Below are 25,366 nucleotides of genomic sequence, written 5' to 3'. Positions count from 1 at the left end.
GGTGGTTCTCCTGCCCCGACCATTCCCTCCAGCACCGGGTGCTTCTCCCAACAGCCTGGGGGCTGGGGCCTGAGTGAGGCTACGAGTTCCCACGCTGTGTCAAGGCCCCGGCCCGGCACCACCAAACAAAGCACCCTTCTCTTCGAAGGCGGAGTTGTCCCATCTCCGGTGCCACCGTGCACCCGCCCCGGTGACTCTCCCTGCCCCTCCCCCATGGTCCTGGCACCTATCCACCGACCCGTCTCCACCCGCCCTGCTCTCACCCTTGCTTACATGGAGAACCCCTTCTTCACCTGCTCTGGGGTTTGCTGACCTGATGCCCACACCTTCTTCCCTGCAGGATACCCCTCGGGCTTGTGTTGGTGATGATGCCGGCAGGGCTTGCGTTTACTTCACTGGGCCCCAGGCAACCCCATGAAACCGGCTCCCTGGGCACATGGTATTTATTCCCTACACTGGAACGCAGCTTTCTCTGTGCAGGAACCACCCCAATCCCAGGGTATAAGCTGAGGACCAATGTCCAGCTGAAACCTCAGAGGGGACCTAAGGACTCGAAAGCATCAGCCTGGACACCGGGACGACCCAGAGACTCGTTCAACACTTCTTGAATGACCAGGGATTTTGGATTATATCTCTCATCTCAGGCAAAAATACAGTACTATAAGGCACCAGAAAGTTTCACAGCAATTATGGGGCTGCAGGTTTTAACCCAGGGAGCATCTCTTTCCAGTATGTATTTACAAAGGTGCGTGCTTACCGCACACCTCACTCGCGTTTCCGAGTTCCTGGCCCTCATTCAACTCACCACCCCCTCTTCTCTAAGCCTCCTTCACCTCAAACCTGGTGCTCAACCCTCATTTTCCCTTTGGCACAAATGGGTCAAACGGAGGCCGTTCTGACACCTCAGTGAGTGTAGACAAATCAGCCCTAAGGGACTGACCCCCCAAGCCCTGCCACCAGGCCCTCACTGTGCTGGTCTCTGTCGTCTTCTGTTCCAGGTCCTAAATTTCTAGAGGGCGAGGACCTCCACCCTCTTCTAGGAGATGGTGCTACTTTCACAATTTCCTGCAGGCCTGACCGGAGGAACGAGGTCAAGAGGCTAGTGAGAGAACTAACATAGGTTTATGGAAAAGATGTGGGTAAACTGGGAATAAACTGCATTTTTACAAAAAACAGTTAACACTGTAAATGTATGAGAAACTAGTCAGGTAAAGGGCTGCTGAGTTAACGCTTTCAGGAGGTAGTACTTCTTTGGATGATTCACCGCTCTACGCAGATCTTTCCATTCCCTACACTCGGCACTGGGGTGCTGGCTTACTAGCCCTCTGAATCGTCTGCTGATTTCTCTGGTATAAATACTCCCACCACGGCCGATTAAGCTACAACAGTTTAACGACCAGCAGACTATTTAACAGCAGCTTTTGCTGGCTGCTACGAGCCGGCTCCGGCAGACTAGACACTGGGTCTCCTTCTAAAGCAATACGTGCCCCGGCCATCCCCCGCACAGTTCTCCGGCCCAGAGTTGGGTGGGCTGTGGGTGCGGAGAGCCTGTGGTCTCCAGGTCACCATACTTACAGCTGCCGGGCTTGTGAACGGGCACGGAATCCCACTCTGGCGGTGGAGAGTCTTTTTCACCTTCTGAGCTACTGGTGTTGCCTAGTTCTTGACTATTTGGGAGGAATTTTGCTAGGGCAGGTGGCCTGTTATCCACTAACTTGTTTGTACCTGTACAGAATTCAGAAAAGAAGGCTGTTATGGAGGATAATTCCTTTCTTTCGGGCCAATTTCAAAGAACCCATTCTCTTCTAATGAGAATGAGAACCCAACCGTAGCCGTCCTATGACTGGTAACTACTGACTGATCACTGCCAACTCACAACTACTAACACAACGAATCGTTAGGGCATCTGTATGATGAAAAATGAAAATACCTTTTGTTTTCTGGGAATTTCGCGGTTTGGATCCACCTGTCAATGTAGTTGGAAGAGGAATCTTGGTTGGGAGATTTCGACGTTGTTTACTTTCCAAAGGGGCGGTATATGGTAGCTCTAAAGAACTGAAAGACAATCACAGGTGGAACATTCAAACGCAGCCCTTTGTTTCAGAGTAGAGAGGAAAAGTCACTGACCCCTCTACAATTTCAACACCTTCTTTTACTCATTTGGCCTCCTGAGGCATTATCAACCCACAGTCCTGAGGGCTGGCCGCGTTCCAAGCACCTCCAGTACTGTTCAGGAGACGCGCACTTGCAGATTTATCCTCTGCTGTTCTGAGTGCGGACAAGGAACTGAGGCCCGTTGTTTAATAGTATGTAATGGGTGGGAACCCCTGCATCAGATGAGGTGTGTGAAGCCGCTGGCACAGACTAGCCGTTTAGCAGCTACTAAGTGCAGTCATCCTGCTCGTGAGTGAGTCTCACCCGGCAGCTAGACTGCCTGTGGGACTCCGGAATATGGAGATTCTGAAGGGTCTCAGACTTAGAAATGCCAAAGGTTCTGCTACTCAAAACCTTGAACGCATTTTTCTCACGGGCACTGTGTACTGACCAGGGCTAAGTTCCTGGGGGACCTACCCCAAGAGCCCATGGCAGAATAGCAGGACCGCTTTATTTGCCTAAGGTGGAGGTTGAGTGGGGGAGATGAATATTCTTCTTTATTCTTGAACTCAGGGTTCATCTTAGGCGAAAACTTAAATATTATTTTTATTAATCTATTTAGAGTATATTTCTTCTAAAATATTTAGAGGTAAGCTTAACATAATAAACATATATAAACAGGACAATGAATTGGCTCTGACCTTCCTGTCAGCAAGGCAAAATGGGCGGCACCTCGGCTATTTTGAGTTTCCACAGCCTGATGAAGAAAACATTAAAATTTGCCGAGAGAAGCAGTCTCTAGGAGAAATGAACTGGGGAGATGGCCCACATAAAGTAGCCTGGTGAACAATGGAAACACATGGACCCTAAACACCTTTTTTACAAAGCTGCTTCTGTGCTGCCCACCAAGATCAAGTCGCAGGCTTGGGAGGCCTCTGACAGGAGCTGGGCTGACACAGACCAGGAAAAGGACGTCTTCCCGGGGAACGGTGGGACACAGCAGACAGAACCCAGCGGCCCCTGACGAGAATTCTTCCAAAAATCATCACGCATCTCCACTGGGCTCCTGGTGATGGCTGCAAAGCTGTCAGTTTAAGGCTGAGCCAATAGCTTGCTTTTTATCGAAAATCTTACAAAGTTTACCGGTCGACACAGATGTTCTAAATGGGTACGTGTCTGGCATTCTCCACTGTAGCGCACGTCCTGCCCCAGCCCTCGGGCGTGTGATTCCCACACGCCGCTCTGCCCCCAGCCCCACCCTTCAGGTTCCTCCTCCTTCCGCTGCCCCTCCGAGTTCGCACTCCGCCCCCAGCCCCACCCTTCAGGTTCCTCCTCCTTCCGCTGCCCCTCCGAGTTCGCACTCCCTGGGGGGCGGCCAATTCCTGCTGGGCTCGGGGCCAGGCACAGACCACGCTGGTCCACACCAGAGTGCAAAGGTCAGAACGGGTCAGGCTTTCCAGATCCAATGGCACCACCAGCACTGCCCCCGCCACCCCCCCCCCCCAGCAAAAAAGGTAAGCAGATGACAGAACAGTACGTGAAGCATGACTTCATAAACAGATAAATTTTAACAGAGGCTCTTTACAAACATTTTATAAGGTAGGCGGTCAAAGGTCATTTTCATTCTTTTGTTTCTTTATATTTCACAATTTTTCTATAATAAAGTGTTAGTATATTTGGAATTAGTGTAAGAGCTAGCCAAAAATTCGAAGGGTTCGGTTAACCCACATAAGTAGAATTTTAGGTGGGATAACAAACTGACATGAAAAAATCTGTTTACGGGCGAGACTATTAATGCTACAGTTTTATACATCGTCTGCCCTTCTACTTCTGACTGACAGGGTTATTTAAAAATGCCACCTTTTAAAAAACAAAGGCTCCCCTGACAGAGACACCCAGTGGTGGTGGTGGAGCTGGGTGGGTGTGAACTGTTTGTAAGCAAGTCGTTTATAAGTGTGGGGCTGGCGACTGTCTACACAAAGCTTCACTCTGCACCACCGTGGAGTTAGTTGGTTTTTAAGAAAAAAGGTGCCAGACAACTACTTTACTTCTGCTGACTCATACTTTCCTAAGTTAAACCAAATGATCTCTACCAAGAAGTCTTTTTTAAGGCTTCTGAATAAAATGGTTAAGGGCCAAATTAATTTAGGTGATTCCTTGGAAAAGAGAAGAACAGAAAGCTCGCTGGGACGCTAACACACGCTCATGAGTTTCCTGCTGATCGCGTCATACTCGGTCCACGCCCCCACCTGGGGAAGAGGGGAGGCAGAGAGGGCAAGGTGAGGGCCTTCCCAGTGCTGAGGGCCTGGAGGCCGGAGCGTGCACTGGGGCACCCACGGCCCCGAGCCGAGTGCGCTGTTCAAGCAGACTCTGACAGAGGGTACAATCATTCTATAACACACTTTGCTTATTTTAGATTATTACATTTAAGTTACGTAAACATACGTTGATAAACAGAAAACAAAAGAATCAATGGAGAGCTGGTATCCTAAACCAGGGAGCCCTGCGCCTTTCCTGGTCTCCTGAAGTCCTTTTAGTGTCCGACATCTCTCATTCCCTGGCATCTCTGACCTAAAATACAGTCTTCTGGAGGTCTACAGACCCACTTCTACAGCGTATAAGCTGGAAAGAAAGGGGAGACCAGATCTCTGCCCTTGTAACGCTCTGCTCCACACTCCTAGTGGTTTTTCTGAAGTCAACTCTTGGGAGTTAGGTAGGATGGGGCTACAGAGGCAAAGACTACGTCAGAGCCATTCCTCTTATTACCACTTACTTACTTATAGGAAAATGAATTCTCCAGCATTTAAAGATTTGGGTCTTCTGGCCTGGAGGTGATATAATATAATGTTCCAACAATACTGATAATATTTAAAGACTAATTTTTGATAAAGCAAATGTGAGCTAAACCCACAGATTTTACTATTAGAACATCAGCTTTTTGGCCAACTGATATATAAATGCTTTTTCCCCACCAGATAAATCTTCCAAAAGAAAGTCATAATATATGCCTTATTAATATCTCTTTTTTAAAAACGTGCATCTATTTCCTTCAGATACGTGGAATCACATATAACACGCTGAGAGCACTTCTTACGTGACAGGAACGTCAGGTGTCACTGGGGCAGGACCAGCACAGGACAGCACAGGGGATTTACTGTCACAACCGAGTGGAGACAGCAAACGGCTCTATTCAGAGGCCATCTTTCTGGTTATTAAAAAAAGGTCTTGAACTCTGAATTTGACTGATGTACTAAAAGATTCTGACTCAATACTTTTATCCCTGAATCCAGAAAAACACAAAACAAGATCAGTGAGTTTAAAGAGGTTAGATACAGGAGATGAGAAGACCAGGGTTGATATAGATTTCTCCAGTTACAAAAGACAATTTAGAGCACGTTGCTTAAACTGTCTTCTGGTAATGATTTCTCTGTTAACTACACATCAAAAGGACATGAGTTAACTACTCTAACTGCCTCCTGACGGGGGCTGGAGAGCGGGCAGCTCTGGCTTTGGGTTTACCAGTAAACTCAACATCCCTGAGAAGTCAGGGGCATCAAGTGGAGTCGTTTACAAACTTTCAAAGTCAAATCTGCTAATGGCCAACTTATTTCATAAAAAAATCAATATGACAGAAATCAATGGAAGAGGGATGAGAGTTAGGATTAACATGTACGTACGATCTGTCTTAGAAATACTGACCTCAGGCATCAAGGAGAATAAACAGTGCAGATTTGGTGACAGCCACCTATGAAATGGTTTCACTAAGATAATTCTTAGAAGCTGGGTTTTAAAATTTACGATCATAAGAATGATAGCATGACTGTCCATTCTCACAAAATCTCAGCATATGTAGAAACTAGGGTTTTTCATAATTTGGATTTTTTAGCCTCATTTACTTTAAAACATCTGATCAGTCAACTAAGCCTGAAAAAGGTCTAGAAGAATAATCCCTAGCCACTAGACGAGGGTTAATTCCTGTCCTGGGGTGCCAGAACATTAGCACCAAAGTACCTCAGGCTGATTCCTCTCAGGGGAGACTCAAGTGTATCAGCCATTACTCCACTTGACATTGCTTCTAACTGGGTCAGATCGTTCTCAACGAATCGTGGGGTTAGGTCACTTAAACTGACATTTTGCACAAAAGGGTAACTTTTAGGCATAAATACTCTGTTACTAATCACTGCCACATCCTGTGTTATTTCGTAAGTTCAGGGACAAGGTTAAATTTTACTGCAGTAATCACTAATTTCTTATTAGCTTCTGGTTCTACAGAACAGACGGCCCCTGTCGGGTTGAACTGTATAATCTAGGGACAGAGTCTAGCTTATTGATGTTTTTGCAGAGCTCAAGTTTTATTCCTAGAATCAGAGTAAGAACAGACCCGCACAGCTTAGGGCAATTCTAATGATAAATGTCTTCCTTTATCAATTTATACCTAATTCCCTCAACTTCCTGGGTCGATGCCCACTTACCACACAAGAAGGCAAATACTGGCTTCCACGCAGATGGCCACTTTACATGGTGAGCTAGAAAGGGCATTATTAACCACACTGAAACTAGGATTAGTTTACTAGACAGACCCAAAGTTTAGTGAAAGTACGACGTAAACTTGGTAACGAATAACCCAATAGTTCAACTCAGTCACTGACCTGGGGCAACATTCTGCAGGTCGCCCTCCCTGTGAGGCCCAACAGGACCTGCCCCACGGGAACTGGACGGGAGCTACGTCATGGCAGAATTGTCTGGTAGTCACATCTGCCCTGAGCACTGTTTTTTTTTAAGGTTAAGAATAAGTTCTCCCAAGTTTTACAGCCCAGAATTCTAGATCCCAATGGCAGCTCTGGGTTAGTGAGCAGACTCAGAGCTCTAGCTGAGAGAAGTTAGGCTCGTACCTGCGGCTAAACCACCAAGGCCATCTTTGTGCAGAAGTGAAACGGCTCTCTGCCTGGAAACAGATCACCAACCTACATTTTCCTCCTCCATTTTCACAAGTAGCTTTAACTCTGCCTTTTACACTTCTGACGTCGGAAGCATGTGGCTGTCCCTCACCAGAGACAGTGAACACTGGGCATTAGAAAAATCCCCAGAGGAACGTCATGAGGTATGCAGCTTCTGTTGCAAAAAACCCCCTAAAAACCAACCAAGCAAACGAAAACATTACCTGGTTCTCACCAGTAACTTCTTTTACGTACCTCATTTCTCTGAACTCATTTTTCTTACCTGGGTTTCACATCTGTTGGGATTTCTTTCTTAACATTTAAGAGTTTTTTGCTTTTCTGTTTCACTTGAGACATTTCATTCTCATGTTTTTCAGGCATGGCTTGTTTTCCCTTTTGCTTTTCTGTATCCTGTAAAAAAAAAAAATTGACGCAACTGCTGAGAAGGATTAACAAAAATGCCTGATATAGTCCTGTCTGAAGGCAGAGACACAAAACCAAACACGTAGTAGATACACACATCACATGTATAAAAATGATAAGCTCCTTTCTTCAAATCTCCCTTTATTGTGGGTCTGTCAATTTTTCAGTCTTTGATTTACTATAAATTATGTTTTGGTGAGTGTGAGTTAGAACGAATGTCACTTTAACTTATACTCATATCCTGACTGGGGTGGGTGCTGACAGTGGTAGCAACAGACGGGTAGCTTCTTGTTTTTAAGCACTGGGGAGCAAAACCTTGCCTTTTGGTACAAGAAAAGTTAAGTCAGGACTACAGTACAGAGTTACACACGACTGGCGACGCGGCCTGAGAAGGGCACAGCCCAGCTGCATCTCAGAGCAGTGCTGCCCCTGGGTCCTCGACCAGGTGAGCACGGAGACCGTACCGTGCGTTTCAGAGTAAGGTGATGCTGCCGCAACACCCAGGCATGAGCCCAGGGGGCTGGTCTCTAAACAGGACAGGTATCGTTCAGGCACCGGTGACCCCGCCCGGGAGCCGCCTGTGGAGCGGGCGTGCACAGCTCACGCGCAGAAGGACCACACACAGCACAGATGGGAAATGAAGAAAACAGAAACCTGGTTCTGTGTTCAGGGTGCACAGGGCCAATCGGGGGAAGACATACCCGGCCGAAGGGCAGAGCTGTGGGTATGGGGGGAGCTCCCAACACAGGGCAGATGAGCGTCCACCCGACAGCATCCGGCTGCACGGTTCCGGCAGCCTGGATTTTAACAGGTCACACAGACCGATCTATCTAACTGCAGAGAAAGAGTAAAACAGCCTCCTGCCCATACACCTCTTGAGACTATTCTGAGTCATGCAGTAAGTATTTCCGGAACACCCGACGGGTCAAGAACTCTGTAGACCGTGAGCCCCTGCAGGACAAGAACCTGGTTCTTTTGTCCATGGCTGCTTCTCAAGCACCCAGCACTCAGGTACTCAACATGTACCTGCTGAACGCATGGGTAGAATAGGGTTGGAGAAGGCATTCATCCAAGAGAAAATGACCTCCCAAGATTGAAATCCAGTTGGGAAGAAAATGCACAAAACTGGCAAACAGATCAGTCACAAAGAGACAAGAGCACACGAGCTCTACGCAAGAGTGCTGAGGGGGAGGCCTACAGACTGCTCAGCCGGGAGAAGGGTAACAGGCACGGAGGCCGCCAGTCCTGAGCTGTGTCTGTAAGGAAGCAAATGACAGGGCAGGAGATGGGACAACCAGGAGAAAACCAACAGCAGAGAAGGGAGAATGATGCCAGTGGGTGCACAGAGGGGGTCCGCTGAGGAGTGGTTAGGAAAATGCCAGAAAGGCAGAAAGGAAGTGGGGCAAAGTTGTGGAGCAAGTCTGTGCTGAGAACGCTTTCCAAACGCTTATTCATATCAGAGACGGCTGGGACCCCACTCGGGGATCAGTAGCTGGCATTCTGCTCCTCTGCAGTCATCTGTCACAGAGGAGATACGGGACACAACGCCAGCCCCAACCCTGACATTTGGCCCAGAGCACCCGCCACACGTCAGGGATGCACAGGGGAGGGCGGCTGGCCAGAAAGTGTCACGTGGACATTTTATTTTAAAAATTAATATATGTGGATGACACTGCTGGATATCTTTAAGAAATGATTTCTTAAGCCACTAGATTACGACTGAAAAAGAATTCTGCTCTACAATATTAAAGGCTCTATTTGGATCATCTTAAATTTGAAATACAGTTATCTAAAAATAGAAATGCCGAAACAGAAGTACGCCCTCACTTTTCTGCATGCATACCACTTATAACTCACGCTCCCTGACACAGTCACAAGAGTAACATTACCCTCCATTTATCTCATGGCCACGGTGTCTGGACATTTTGCAGTGTTAGCCCTGATGCTCGTGACCCCCCACCCCCGGGAGCGGAGGATGAGGAGGCGGCCTCCCGGCGTGCCGAGGTCACAGCCCCTGCGCCACCTGCTACCGGGGCCCACTGCAGCAGCGGTGATACGGCAGGACACGGCCACTATAATCCATCCAGGTGACAGAATTCCTCCTCATCCTCTCTGGATACTTAAAATCTGAAACAATTGGCATGAGCCAGAGTCGTTCCTATTCCAGATGGTCCCTAACTTTCCAGCTGTGTTTCCAATCTCTAACTATTTCACCTTATTAGCAGGCTTCCTAATTTGTTCCCCGGGGAAGTGAAGACATTCAGGCCCAGCGCAGTGGCGCTTCTGCAGGGGTGACTACCTGGGCGCGCCTGTGCACTCCCGAGCACTGGCCCTCGGGCGTGTGCGCGTGTTGAGCGCAGCGCGTTCACGGTGTGTGACCCCTGCCCTGCGGGCTGTCCTACCTCCCTGGGGAGCGGGTCTGTGTCTGGGCTGGAGGTCTCTGTGGTGGTGGAGGAGCTGTCGTCTTCGGCCAAGGAGTCCTTCAGCTCGTCCTCCTGGGGCTTCCCCTTTCCCTTCTTCTCCTTTTCCTCGTGCTTTTTAGGTGGTTTTACCTTGCGCTGAAGAGGCTTTCCTTTCCCTGGGGATGACAATCAATGTAAAACGACACTTGACTTTTAAACAGCTTGGAAAACAAAGCTATTAAAACTTTTTGAAGAGACTGAACTCTGATTAATAACTGTTTCTTTCTCTACTCCAGTTCTTCTCTAAAGCTTTCGAAATCACGTTTGACTTTTCGATTAGAATATTTAAAAAAATCAACTTTTTTGAGGCGTGAGTTATATACAATAAGATACACCCATTTTAAGTGTACAGTTCCATGAGCTTTGGCAAACCCACTAGTTGTGACAAATCTGTACGCCTCTCAGAAGACAGCTGACCCTTGAACTACAGGGGGTTAATCGGTGTATAACTTAGAGTTGGCTCCTCTGTACCCGCAGGTTCAACCAACCATGGACTGTGTAGTACTGCAGTCTCTACTGCTGAAAAAAAAAAAATCCATGTATAAGTGGACCCATGCAGGTCAAACCCTTGTTGTTCAAGGGTCACCTGTACTTTTTTATATCCCGGAGGTGATGTAGCTTTGAAAAGTCACAGATGTGAAAACCAGAGATCCTTTCAAATCTCTCTGGAGATGGGAGCCTGACGGTGACACGGGTTGAGCTGCATGTATGTCACCTGCACGGTGCTGAGAACCCCAGTAACTGGGTCCAAATCCCTAACTAGCGGCGTGACCTTGGCCTCTCATCTGCAGACTGGGGGAGACGACCTCACAGTGTTGTGATGAGGAATTACATGAAGCCCTTAGGACAGTGCCAGGTATATAAGTACCAGCTAATGTTACAGATGGACAGAGGGTAAAACAGAGCTACGAAAAGCCTATTATTTTATTTTAATTTTTTCAACCGTAGCATTTTATATTTTTTATTATTATTATTTTTTTTGGCCACGTGGCATGTGGGACCTTAGCTCCCCTACCAGGGATCGAACCTGCGTCCCCTGCATTGGAAGCACAGAGTCTTAACCACTAGACCGCCAGGGAAGTCCTATTATTTTAAAAGATGTGGATGTTCCCAAGACAGATGAGAAAACAACCCTTGACGCATCTGAGCGCCTGCCGTTTCCCAGGCACTGCTGTGTGTCCTGGGAACACAGCCGTGAACACCAGTAACATAACGCCGAGAGCCCTCTCGGCTGTGGCAGAAGGGAAGGAGCCTGTCCTGCTCTGGCCCTGCGAGCCCTCGGATTTCTCAGAGTCTGAGTGTCTAGCGGTTCATGCTGAAAGCACTTCAAATTTTCCCGCATGGCCGACATTAAACCCCCATGCAATGCATTTCTCACCTGAAATTATACCTTTTTATCATGCTCAGGTTCACTGGATGAGAGGCATTATCTGTATAAATAATCTGTATTCACAATAACCTGAAACCTCCTTAATAAATAGAAAAGATCTGGAAGTTATTTTTTAAAAAAAACTGGACTCAAATTTTGAAGCCATAGATGTACAAATAAAGGAGAAAAGGAAACAGCAAACCAGTAGTTAGTTAAAAAATCTTATTTCATGAAAGAGTAGTTTACACTTGTACCTCCAAATCCCCATCTTTTACTGACTTCTTAATATGCTGCCCGTGGCCGTCTGTCCCCAGCACCTTATAGAATGTGATTTTGACAACAGCCCAACTGTCAGTGTGGGTACCTCTAGCACCTCTCATTCTACAAGACCTCTCGGTTCCACTGGACTCTTTGGATTATCCCCCTCCCTGTCCCTGCTGGACCCCAACATCATCACCCTCTTCTGGTACTGTGATTCTTCTGACACCTGGCTTCATCTTTGCTGGTGTTCCCTGGAAATCTGCCCTTGGAACTTCTTCCCTTTCCTTTCATATTTTCCTTTGGGGCTGAACTTTAATTAATTTGACATAAGCAATTCAAACCTAAAATGTCCCAAACTGAGTTAAACATCCTAGAAACATCTTTTGGGTTCTCAGTCTAAAATAATGGTTCTTGCACTTTAGAACAACCTAGGAAGCTCTTAACGAACACTGCTCAGGGCTCCACCCTGCGAGATTCGGATTAAGCGGTTCTCGGTGGGACCTGGACGCGGGTATACTTTTAACAAGCGACTCTGGTGGACCCACTGTGCAGCCAGCCTGAGGATCCCTGCTCTACAGTATCTGCATCAGTCCAACCAGCCAGGCTAGTGGCTACCTCACTGTCATGTATGATGTCTTCTGCTGCTTCTATTCCCAAGTTCAAAAGTTGGTGGCAGAGGAGACAGTGCTCCTTCCCCAGAGAAAGGACTAATGATCTGAGTGGATCAGACGGAGGACAGGCCCACGTGTACCCGTAAGCAGTCCCTGCTCCCTGCGAGGCTGCACGCTCGGGGGTGGCGTCTGTCTCCCTCTTGCCACTGGCAAGCTTGTTCCCACGGGTCTCTTCCTCAGGGCCCCCAGTTCTTAAAGTGTTTTCCCAGACCAGCAGAATCAGCATCACCTGGGAACCTGCTGGAAATGCAAATTCTCAGGCCCCTCTCTAGGTGTACTGAACCAAACCCTGGGGGTGGACCCGGCAATCGGCGTCAACAAGCCCTCTTGGGGACTGGAATGTTGGGCTGATCTGAGAATCCTTGGCTTGGGCTGTAAATTCCACACAGATTTATGAGACCTGAGCTGGGCACTGCAGGCACAGGATCGGCTGCCTTGTTTCCGGTTTCTCGTGACCTCTGCGTGTGTATATCCCGTGGGAGTCTCAGGAGGAAAGGTACCCGAAGTACAGAGTTGAATTTGGGCAATTCCGAGCCACCTGGATGAAATGATCCAAACAGCCCAATTTCACCATCAAGTAGTCACTCAAATGGATTCTACCTCTAAAACCTCTAATTCCTTTCTTACCTAACTCCCACTGCCACTTCCTCAGCTCAGGACTTGACCTGGGCCTGGCCTACTGTAACGGCCCCATCTTCCTGTTGTGTCTCCTTATACCTTCCACCCTGCCAACAGCATTACTTTCCTTTTGAAACACTTCTTAAATACAAAAACTTGATTCTGTCTGTTTTCTATAGGATAAGGTTCAAACTCCTTTACAGTCTGGACCCATCTATCTCTCCAGGTCTGCTCTAGCCTTGTCCCGAGCCCTTCCTTAGCCCCTGGCCCATCGTGGAACATTCAGTTTCCAGAGGCCAAGCTACCAGTTCACACCCCCGTGCTGTTGCTGGGCACAGAAGAAAGAGTAGGAACCTGGGAAGTAGGAATAGGAATTCGGAGGGAGACTGCCCTCTCAAAGATAAATTAACTCAATACATAGTGGAGGAGACTGGAGGTCTCCTAGCCTTATGGGAACCATGACTTAACTGATGCATGATCAGTAATAGTAAATTAACCCATCCAAGTAAAGACGGTGCAAGCTGAAGGGAGAAGCAGCTTAGTAAACTCAGAGTATGTTTTCAGCAGTGACCAAAGGAGAAATATACCCAACATGAACGACAGGTTCCTCAGGCTTCACACCACTGCCTGGATAAACTGTCCCCGAGGCCACTCACCCTACGTCTACCCCCTCCCACCATCGCCGAGCAGACTCCTGGCTGAGGATGCTCGCTGACCTACTGCAGTCAACACTCACCCCTAGGCTCTGTTCGTTGTGCAGTCTTAGCACCTGAAGGGCAGAGATTAGGCCGCACTGGGCTCTCCATCCTCAGTGCCTTACAAGGCTCAGCACGCAGCAAGTGCTCAGCCAGTGTCTGCTGAGCCGCAGAAGTGAGTTTTGTGCCTTTCTGAACAGTGAAATACACCAACAGCGTGACCTGCTCTGAGACTTGCTGCCCCAAGTCCAGAAGCTTCTCCATCTCAATCCTTCATGACAACTTACCCAGGTTTCAATCCAGAATCACGCTTCACTCCATTTACATAACATTCTTGAAGTGACAAAATTATAAGACGGGAGAAATGATTAAACCTCCTCCAGGGTGTAGGCTGGGGGGAAGGGGGGAGTGGGAGGGAAGCGGGTGTGGCTAGAAAAGGGCCCATAAGGCATCCCTGTGTCTTGACTGCATCAACATCAGTATCCTGGTTGTGATGCTGTACTGCAGTTTTGCAACACGTTATTGGGGGAAATTGGGTAAAAGGTACAAGGGATCTCTCTGCATTATTATTTGCAACTGCGTGTGAATCTATAATTACCTCAAAAGTAAAAAAAAAAAAAAAAAGTGTATGTCTCACTGAAATTTAGAAGCAAAAAGTCCCCAAGAGGTCACATGTGACCAAGTCATGGCATGTTCATGGCGTGGGTACTAATCCTTGCCAAGTACATTAATCCTTCAGAACGCATCAAATGTTGTTCTAAAAAGCTAAACACATTTTTTTCTTTTGCAAATAATAGGTCCATTTGGCTTGCAAGCCACCCTTCCAAACTCTATTCCAACTTTTTTCTCAACATGCCAAGGACTGGATCTCTCATTCTAACCTCTTGTCCGTCTGTGAAAAATGGGAGATTTACAAATGTCTACCTCACAACTGACCACTGGTCCACCCTATTCCACTCACTAAAACAAACAAAAGGAGCAGAGTTCACGGAAGTGGATAATGGTCTTCCGTCCAGTTCTTATAACACAAGACACTCTAGGCATTATTACCTTCAATGACAGGCTGCATAAATTACAAACCCCCTGTTCTTAGACACTTAGTTTCCAATTTTCACTATTATAAAACATGAGGTATGTAAGATCATCTCCTGATGTTAAATTTCCAGATATGAGCTTACTGGTTTTCAAAGGACGCGCGTGCATTATTTTATTTTTATGGCTTTTGACATACTTTAGAAAACTGGCTGCTTTCTGCAATCCATGAATACACAAACTTCTTTTTAACATAGCTACCACTGAAAAATTTTTTTCTGTATATAATCTATGGCTCCTAGGCTACTGATACTTCTAGAGATACGTAATTTGAATGCCCAAATTAAAGAAAGTGAGGAAAGTCATTTGACAGATTAAATTCTAATCATCAACAATGAACTAGAAATTAGAAGATAAGCCTGCTAAGGACATGACAATGACCATGAGAGGCTGGCCAGTGCTCTTATGTGACAAGCTCTCTTGCCCTGGTCTTCACGTCCTGACTCCAGGGGGTAAGAAGAGGCCTGGTGTCCCTGTGCATCCTTCCCCCCAAGAAGGGTTGGCCATGGCTGGCTGGCAAAGTAAACCCGGGGTGCCTTCCGAAGCCCTAACCATCTATCTCAAGCTGCCATCCCCAAACACACAAGCTCTGTTAAGAAGTTTCAGACCTGGAAGGGAAGCAGGAAGTCTCACTTGGACTCTCTGCATAAGCTTCTTCTCCACCTAAGTTCCATCGTGGGCAGGAAGGTGGTGGAGAGGTTATGGATGCCTAACTGGTGACTGTGAGAAGTGGTACTTTTTTGCTCCTTGTGTGTGTGCTTCTGGGGGAGGAGGCCTGAGAGAAAACAAGAGGTGCAAGTTAGAAAGTGGGCCCCCAAACCCACCTCACACTGCTGACAGGTGACAGGCATTCATCCAGACTCAATGGGCGAGTATGAAACCCTCCCACCCAACTCGGACAGGGGCTACTTTCTGCAGCTACTGTATCTCGGCGAGATGACAGGGTCAGCTCTCCTCAAAATGAGGTATCCGGTTGGTGGATGCTCTTAAAAATGGTCAGAATGAAATAGTTTCTTCATTACTTTAAGGCCTAATTAAGTATATATTTCCTAACAGTTGAGTGCATTCAAAACTCTTTATTGACACAAACCATTTGTCCCCACCTGCAGGACCCCTGGGGGCTAACCTCAGTGGGTACAAGAACATGAGGCAGGCTGCTAAGTATTTGCGACCGAGCACCACCTGCTGCTGATGGGTCCGGCATCTTCACCTAACAGTGATGCTCTGACCCTTACGAGATAATCCAACCACAAGTGACTGCATATACACCCACGGGCCCCACAGATGCTGTGCGTGTGGGCGAGGCCGAGCGTAGATCTAGGAGGCACGATGCGGTGGGGAGTTAAGATTCAACGTTACACGGCCAACATAAAGCATCTGTGTGAAGAACATTCCCGTTCTCTCTGCAACAAAGACACAACGCCCAGTCTATCACCCAGTGTCCTCAGATTCCTCAGCAGGACTTCAATGCCAGCAAAGTCTGTTTCTTCAGATGAACTCTCCTGCCTCCTTTTCCTGCAGGAGAACTATATAACGATGCTTTCCTTTGGCCTTAGCCGCCAGGAAATTTGCAGCTCAATTTAACACTGAATGGTAACAACGAACTTTATTCTAGGTTTTTGTTGAGATAGCACCATAATTAAAAACAAACAGATAAAACATAGAAAACTACTTTCCGTCTTTGATTCACTGTTTTATATGTGCTTTAATCCTTTAAACCACCACTAATCATTTTAAAAGTAGGCAAAATATGAATTATCAATTTAAAAAATATGTCCTTGGACTTCCCTGGTGGCGCAGTGGTTAAGAATCCGCCTGCCAATGCAGGGGACACGGGTTCGAGCCCTGGTCTGGGAAGATCCCACAGGCCGTGGAGCAACTAAGCCCACGTGCCACAACTACTGAGCCTGCGAGCCACAACTACTGAAGCCTGCACACCTAGAGCCTGTGCTCCGCAACAAGAGAAGCCACCGCAATGAGAAGCCCGCGCACTGCAACGAAGAGTAGCCCCCGCTCACCGCAACTAGAGAAAGCCCGCGCGCAGCAATGAAGACCCAATGCAGCCAAAAATAAGTAATAAATAAAATAAATAAATTAAAATAAATAAATAAATAAATAAAAAATATGTCCTACTCATTTACTTTTTTGTCTTCACTAAGAAGCGAATAAAGGAATTTGTAATCACTAGTTTGGGGCAAGTTGCTTTGGTTGTCTCTCTCCAACTTTAAATTGTTTCACTTAATGCCCACCCAAAAGAATTACTTCAGGACAATTTCAATTACTAGCAAATGGTTTCTCTGAACGTGTGCAGTGCCCGGCAGCTGTGGACCTAAGCCAGGCAATGACAGTTACACCTGACTGAAGGTTCGGAAGAATCTCTAGAGGATCATCCATTCTGACAGGAATCTGTCTTTCTCTTCATCTTTTGCCTGTTTAAAAGGTCTAAGTGAGGCCAATAAACAGTACAGACCAACATATGATTTATTTGGGTCGGTACTGGTCATGTAAGTTTATTTCTCCCTACTTGTTCTGAAATGATACCTCAATATGAGTATGATAACCTAAAACATACCAAAAGGTGCACATGAAGGAAACTCTTCAGGAGTTCTTTAAGCTAAAGTAAATATTGTTTTCAAAAATCAGTAGCAATTACCATCTTATTTTGTCATATTAAGCTCTGTGCTTAGATAGTGAAGATACTGGTTTTTAGCCCACTAGAAGGTAGAAAAGAATTTTTATTAAGTGAAAAAATTTTACATCTATCCCAGGAAAGGAATTACCTATGAATTTGCGGGCAGACCCATATTCTCCTTTGTTCTAGTTTTCCTTGTATCCTTAGAAGGCTGTACATACCTTCTGAAGCACTAAGCAGAACCAACAAGGTACACGGGACTGAGACAAAAAGGCTGCACAAGCAAAACCTTATGCGGCACAGAGTTCAATTATTTAGGGTTTTCATAAAAGTATTATGTTCGATTAGATTTTGGATTTCTTTATTCTAGAAATAAAATATCATGGATATTCTAGAGCAAACTTAATACAACTCAATGCTGGGAAAGGATAGCTTCTGTCTTCCCATTTAGGCATTTCTCTCCACTATCTTTAAGGGCAACTCCCAGCTGCCCAAAAACCCACTAGATGGACATTACGTGAAATTCCTAAAAATCTTATATGTTCTGGTATAATGTTGTAAGTCATAATTCTAGTTATTACTTTAAAATGTGTATCTTAGAAATAACTAAATTTCCTTGTCAATTGCATTATTATGAACTTTCATCAAATCTTTAACCGTGGTCATTTTTAAGTCTTTTGTCATTTACAGACAGTTCTGGGTGTACTCTGATGCTTTTGCAAATATGTTCCTATAAAAGGGTTTCATCTTCAAGGAATTCATGGAAAAGACTCTGACAAGTACAGGTTTCTGGTAACTGACTATACTGCTGAACTGAATGAATAAGCATTTTCAGAACTCTAATGGAAAACTGATGAATTCATAAAAGTGTTAACAAAAGATCAAGATGAAAAAAAAATTAATTACATGGGACTGAGTGAACTGATGAGGATGATTATAATTTTTGTGACTTTCTGTTTGAATAAAACAAAAAACCGACTAGATGGGCCCAGCCCCAAACCACCCCCCAGAGACATTCACTGGTTACATTCCCCTAGTGAATGGGGCTGTAATGGCTCAACACAGGTTATCCCAATCTCCTGCGGATGCTGTTCAATAGGGAATCTGATTCGGCAGTCTGGGTTGGGGCCCAAGATTCGACATTTCTAAAAGCTCTCAAGTTATGTCACTATTGCTGACCCCTGGACGTCAACTCTGGGCAGCAAGGCCTCAAAACACTTACCCAATACCCTGTCTTCCAGGGCGGGGCGGGGAGGGCTCCTCTATGTGGGGGCGGCCTCCGCACTTCCTGTCCCGGTGGCAAGCTGACCCCACAGGGCCTGCTTCCCTAGAGCCGACGCTAGCCCTTCTCTCTGCTCACTCTCGTCCAGCGTCTCTGCCTTTGTTGGGCCAATCAGGTTACCTTCACGCCAAGTGCTAACTACCTTGGCCTGTGGGGCTGTACACAGTAATAGAGGAGGGAGCAGAAAGCTTGTCAGCCAAGCCCCGGGCTCCACCAGTACTTAGCAGATGCCCTGCTTTGCAGTGAGGAGTGTTCACAGTGGATTTTAGTTTCAGCTCTAAATCCAGTCTGCCTGTTCCCTCGGCGGGCGGCCCGGAGGCAGGGGGGGGTGACCCATCAGATCTGCACCCCTAGGACCCTGTATACACACTCTGCCCAGCCTCGACAGTGGGGCCTGCACACCCCCCAGTGTTCACTGAGGAGCCCGGCAGTGACTCACGGACATCCTGGACTCTCAAGCTCCCGTCATCCAGGCCCAGGCCTGGTATAGGTCGGGATGACAATCTCTTATCAGTCACTCTGAAATCCCAAAAGCTTCCAAAGCGTTTTCTCCCCAACTCATTCAGAAACAAAACCTCTTTTGGTGGCACAACTGAACTGAACTGACGTGAAGCTACTTTTACGGTCTCATGAATCACGTGGCACATCATCGTATACCTTTCTGAAAACCTGAATTCCAACAAAGGTGGCTCTCGAGTGTTGTATAAAGGATGGTGGACCTCTAGGTCTGTGGCCTCGCTGGTGCTAACGGGCCTTACTTCTGTTACACCCCCATACCTCACTTCCAGGCTGCACCTGAGGGCCTGTTACTGCCCAGAACTGCTTTTTCTCCCAAACCCTAAACCCTCACGCCTCCTTTTCACACCTTGGTCTCCTCTCATTCCCTTGCTTCCATCATCCCTGTAACTTGACCTGTTGGAGCCTCGGCCCTTGACTTGTCCATTCTCCCTGTCGGTGAGGCTCCTTCTGTGTTAAGGTCCTGCCAATTCCGCACAGCGTGGCACGCCCATTGTTCTCCTGCCAACGCCCCACGATGTTCTCAGCCCTGGGTCTCTCTGCTGTCCCTGCCCTGCAGGGCGCCAACCACCCCGTGTTCACCCTTCACCCGTGGGCTGCACAGTCAGTGGAGAAGAACGGCACAAGCGTGAGGGAGGCCACAGTGACCTTCAGCTGGGTCCCCGATGTTGCCCGAGGGATTGCTCTGCAAATCCAATTCCCATGTCCTATGGACTCCCAAAATCTCAGCTATTTGAGGTCTGATTATTCCAGACTTCCTCTACGTTCTGTTTCTACCCTACCGCTTCCCCTTCGGCCTCAGAAGCTACCAATCCCTCTGCATCCACACGCCTGTGGAACACGTGCCCTTGTATACTCTGCGGAGCTGGGTCCCACCGGGTCCCACCCACCCACCTCCTTGGGCATTGGGTAGCACCAATTATCTACTCAAATGCTGCTCCTCCTCGTGGAGGAGGTGGTGTCGTGCAGCTGCGAGCTGAGGGTTAGGGTCGGGCCTGGGCTTGGCTCCTGGGTCTGCCTGACGTAACCCTTCTTAGACTGGGCTTCCCCCCTGCAAACAGGGTCGGCACAACGCCAATCACCCAGGTGCCCGAGGCACTTGCGGTCGTGTCTGGAACGTCAGGAAGCACTGACAACACCGCTGCTCTCAGCTCTACCCCCCTTTCTGTCCTTGGCCCACAGATATTTTCAAGCAACATGTTCCCCTATTTTCTTTCTTCATTAAAAATACTACTGCAAGATATACACATCCTTTTTTTTTTTTTTTTGGTTAAAAATCAAAGAACATGGAAACTACAGATTAAAGAGTAACCTCCACCCCTCACTCACTGGCCCCTCACACGCACACCAAGAAGCAGCCACTGGTAACGGTCTGGCGTGCCAGGTGCTCTCCAAGCCACAGTTACCTGGCTTCTAGGCTCACTTCACAGAGACTATTCCTGCCAAGGTCCTCCAGGCTCTGTGGAGCTCGGTTCTACCTCTGCTCTGGCCTTGCTGGGACATGCCAACCGCATCTGCTACCTGCTTCCTGTCACACTGTCTGCTGGCCTTGTCCTCGGGACTCTGTCCTGCTTATCTCAGAGAGCTTAAGCTCTCTGCTTATCCCATTCCTCACCCTCAAGACCGAGTTCCAAGCAGACATTCCCGTTGGGATGTGCCACAGCCAACTGCAACCCAGCAGCCTAGTGATGGCAGCGCCATTTCCTGCCCTAAAAATCACAGCAGTGCCTACCCCCTAGCATGTAAGTAGAAGCTATTCTCTCCACTTCAAAGGTAACAAACGGAGGCTCAGAGAAGTAATTTCCTCCAAATCACACAGTAAGTGGCAGAGCCAGGATTTGATCTGGGTCTGCCTGAAGGTAGAGCCTGGCCTTGTGAGCCCACACCACTCGGCTTCTCCCCACCTGAGATAAAGCTGCCCCTCAGACTGCCAACGGCAGAATCCACTGTTTTCTGCAGTGAATGCAGACACTGAAAATGGCTGCACCAGGCTCAGTGCGTTCTCAGGTTTTAACCCTCAAGCCAGTCCCCAGGACTCGCGTGTCACAGGAGGAGAAGCCACAGAAGTACAGCCGTAGGGGCCCTGCTCAGGCAGCCATGAACAGAGGGCATTTCTGGGCCCCGTCTCCCGGGAGGAAAAGTGACCGCTGGGACGGCTAGAGAAGTGACTGGAGGGCCTGCAAGCCATGTACCCAGAGAGCGCAAGAGCAGGGAGACCCCGTTCACATGAAGAAGGGTCCTTCTGAACAGTCTCCAAAGCCCAGACGTCACTGAAACTCATTACAAGGAAGATTTCTTTGAGTTACTGGGGAGGGCAGGGGAGAGAACAGGGTGCTTCTGAAAAGAAAAGGTTCATATTTAATGTAAACACGAGACTATTTTAGCAGGGGCGCTGGGGTAAGCTTTAGAGAGATGATAAAGGCTCCACCCGCCTAAGAGCCTATGGTTTTATGATCTATCACTATTTTGCAGCCCCAAGATCAACGCCCAACTTTTAAAGTTGTTTTAAAAGACTGAGTTTCTACATGTATATTATACTTCAATAAAACCACTTATTGAAGAAGAAGAAAAAAAAAAACTAAGATCTGGCTCTTTCCTTCTTTCCACACAGCAGCAGTGGGAAGGCTACCAAGTGGGGTGGCCGCTCAAGTGAAGCTGGTAATCACTGCTTCCTTGTGAGCTCAAGAATCACTAATAATGTGGTACCCACGCTCCATCATTACACAGCTTTTAGTAGGTCGACTCTCGGACCACTGTGAACAATAAAAAACATTTTTAAATTTTAAACTTTATGTTCTAGATGAATGGCCCTGAAAAGAAAAACGGGCCTATGGTGGTGTTAGAGGACTATCTTAGACACAAGCGACAAGGCGCTCACCTTGACTGCCAGAGCCTTTCTTTGTGGTAAGAAAGGATAATATATGTTTATTTTATTCATGCTCTCGATCGGAGAAAAACACATTATGTAGCTTGATCTAATTTAAAAAAGGAACTTTAAGCATTCATTTAATATTACTATAAAAATTACCCTAAAATATGTAAGCTCTATTAATGAGATAACAACAAATAAAGATTTCTATGGAAGAAGTTAAATATTATTCAAGACTTTCTACTGTTTTACAAATCCAAATGCAAGTAATTCTAAGAAGACCATATAGAACTAGTCTTCATATCACTGGAACTAAGAAATTCTCTAAAAGAAAACTCCTGGATTCTGGGGCGTCAGGTTTCTTCTGGCCTCTCAGGGCTGCCAGGTTCCCTATTCCCTGTGCAAACCAAAGGCAAAAACTCCTTGGTACCTCAGTGAGGGAGGGACTTAAATAGGCTTAGAGTAATGTATTAGCATGGCTGCCACAGGAGAGAGAAGAAGATGCAAAAAAGTTCAGGCTGTAAAGGGAATCAACTGAAATATCGCCAGAGGCCATTCACTATTTTTCACATTTTGATTCTGGAAGTTACAAATTAGCCTGCCTATGTATGTGTGGTGCGTAGACTTCTAAGAAGGGAGCCCCACGTTATGCTCTCGTGGAACTCTCTCTCCCGGAGTGTGGCTGGACCACACTTCTAATGAGAACACTGCAGAAGTGATGGGGGGTCACTTCCAAGAGTAGGTCACAGAAGACCATGACTTCTGTCCTGCCAGCTTGTTCTCTCTCTTGCCTTCCTACTTGCTTGCTCTGGTAAAGCCAACAACGGCTTTGAGCTGCTCTATGCAGAGGTGGCTGGCCACAGTCAGGAAGGAACCCAGACCCTCAGTCCACCAGGCCGTGAAGAAATGAATCCTGCCATCAACCACCTGAGTGAACTTGGAAGCAGGTCCACGTTCAGCTGAACCTTACGAAGGTTTCAGCCCTGGCCAACACCCTGACTGCCGTCTTGTGAGATCCAGAGAAGCCGGCTAAGCTGCACCCAGATGCCTGACCCCCAGAAACTGTGAGATAGTAAATGGTGGGGTTTTAAGCCACTAGGTTGTGGGGTAACTGTTACCGAGAAACGGATAACTAATACAGCATGAAGAACTCTAAAGCAGGGGTCAGCAAACTTTTTCTGGAAAGGGCTAGACAGTAAATATTTTCTGGTTTGTGGACCTTACAGCCTCTGTTGCAGCTGCTCAGCTCTGCTACTGCTGCAGCACAAAAGCAGCCATGGACCGTGCGTAAACGAATGAGCACGGCTGGGTCCCGATAAAACTTTATTTACAAAAACAGGTGATGACTTGGCCCACGGGTTGTAGTTTGCCAATCCCTGCTCTAAAGCACAGGTTGTGCAGAAGTCCTATTTTTGAGTTAAAAGGCAGATGATCTCCGTTCTGTTAAAATTATTTTAACAATTAAAAAAAAAACGCTCAACCTACCACAGTAACGCAGTAATCACACGCAGTTGAAAAGGAAAACAGTAGATGTCCAATAAATTTCTGAATTTGGCAAGTAATCTAAGAAATACAAATATCTTTTATGACAAATGGATACCTCTATTTGCATCTTGATATGGAAAAGCTGAAGTCCAAGAGCAGAGATGAACTTGAGCCAGAAGAACACCTACTGAATTAGTTATTCATCACAACTACGATCACAGTAGCCCCTTAAACACGCGCTGGCTCTCCCCTCACATGTCACGCTTTCCTGGCCGTGAGAACCCATGATTACCTTTGCTTTTCGACAGTGGTGAAGGCGGCTGCTCTGCAAACACTTCCAGGGGTGGGGAGTCGTGGTGGTCGAAGTCTTTGTCCATGGCTTCGATGAGACTGGTGATGTCTGAGTCCTCCGAGCTGTGCCGTGTGCTGCTGGGGTGCTCTGGGTGGGAGGGGTGCGCGAGGGGTGTGGGGGACAGCCTCTCGGGCTGCGGCTCCTGGTGCTGAGGCACTGGCGGTGGCGGTGGCGAGTGCTGCTCCAGCGGGCTGTGGGCATGGTGCTGGCTGCCGTGCTGGCTCTGTTTTGCCCCCTTGGACTTCCTGCCTGCTGTGTGACCCTGGGCCACGGCATGTGGATCTAAGACCAGGGCGCCGGCTTTGCTCGCCGACTGGGCGTTAGTCCTGCTCGAGGTACTTGCGCTGCTTTTGGCTCTGACGTTTTCCACGTCAGCTGAGTTTCTACTGCTGTGACTGCTGTGTGCGTGCACGGGTGGGCCACACTGCTTATGACTCCCGGCACTGGGCCGGGACGCCGAGCTGCCTGTTCCACAGAACCCCCTACTGTGACTGGGGTCGCAGCTGAGTGTGTTCAAGCTGAAAAAGGACCAACTGCAGATCAGTAATAGCAACCTACAAGATCTAAGATTAAAAAAATTACTTCAACAGCATAGCCATCATAAATATGAACTACCCGAAGGAAAAAACAGCAAGAAATAGGGTACTTTCCACAACTGGACTGGGTCTGTTCTAACTGACAATTTAGGAATTGAGGTATTGATACAACTGAGAATATTTTTACCCTTATCAATATAATAAAAACATGGCATTCGCTATGAGTTCTTAGTAACAGAGCACTATATGCAGGGTATTAAAGATTTTTCCCCCTGAGCAAAGATGAAAAGAAGAAACTTATTTTTTCTTTCAATTACATCGGCCAAATCTATATATATTGGAGAATTTATTTCCGGCAGGTGAACATACTTTCCTTCAGATGAAATACCAACGATTCTCCTGAGATCAAATGGTCTTCCGACATCAAAGGGCGGGTTCGAGGCCTCAAAGGATAGTCGCCTTCGAAATGGCTCCCAAATTCCTTGAGCTTCTAAATAGGCTGTTCCAATTACCAAAAGAAACAGTGCACTGCAGGGGTACAGAAGTTGGAGAATCGGGGTTCATTTGTGAGTGCAAGAGTAACAAAATGTGACATTAAAGGCAAGTTTCTTGGTAAAGTACAGTATGATATAAAAAACAAAATGCCTGTGACATGACAAAAAAGCATTATGGATGAAAGTTTGCATACTGACTTTTCTAGAATGCCAACGTACACAGAGGCTCGTATGGAGGAAATTATTTGTATCAGAACAGACACTGCAGGGTAGCTTTTCTTTTACCAAGAAGCAGCAGCTCTTATCTTTTCTTTTAGTTCTAACTCTCTAGGCCAACTCTTTTCCCTTAAAGGATGTGCAGGGTAACTATGTAAGTTAATTCAGAGGCGAGTATATCTCATTCTTAAAGAAACATAAAGAAATATGCTGAAAAAAAGATGAGGATGTTGAGGGTTTAAAAAATACTTCTCATCAGTTTTATGTTGCTTAGGTATGACTCCAGAAGAATAAACTATTATGTTGAGTACAGTACAAATGCCCAAATCGAGTAACTACCTGGTAAACTATGCGTGTTTTTT

General features: G+C 47.0%; 1 protein-coding gene across 6 annotated transcripts in view; it reads right to left on the bottom strand.

Moving 5' to 3' along the window:
• TMEM131 (transmembrane protein 131) overlaps nucleotides 1-25,366 on the bottom strand; it is a 277,433-nt gene that overhangs the window by 6,555 nt on the left and 245,512 nt on the right. For 5 of the 6 annotated variants that reach the window (XM_082356108.1, XM_082356109.1, XM_082356107.1 and 2 more), the window contains 7 exons: nucleotides 24,664-24,822; nucleotides 23,699-24,276; nucleotides 12,618-12,755; nucleotides 9,857-10,032; nucleotides 7,315-7,442; nucleotides 1,931-2,055; nucleotides 1,576-1,725 (listed from right to left, as the gene is read on the bottom strand). In XM_082356108.1, coding sequence (XP_082212234.1) covers nucleotides 1,576-1,725; nucleotides 1,931-2,055; nucleotides 7,315-7,442; nucleotides 9,857-10,032; nucleotides 12,618-12,755; nucleotides 23,699-24,276; nucleotides 24,664-24,822 — 1,454 coding nt within the window. The remainder of the gene's footprint in view (nucleotides 1-1,575; nucleotides 1,726-1,930; nucleotides 2,056-7,314; nucleotides 7,443-9,856; nucleotides 10,033-12,617; nucleotides 12,756-23,698; nucleotides 24,277-24,663; nucleotides 24,823-25,366) is intronic. The other variant, XM_082356110.1, reaches the window with a different exon arrangement.

The sequence above is a fragment of the Balaenoptera borealis genome, assembly GCF_965194805.1.
Source record: "Balaenoptera borealis genome assembly, chromosome: 15".
In the NCBI taxonomy this organism is placed as follows: Eukaryota; Metazoa; Chordata; class Mammalia; order Artiodactyla; family Balaenopteridae; genus Balaenoptera; species Balaenoptera borealis.
This window is presented reverse-complemented; position numbering and strand designations above follow the sequence as displayed.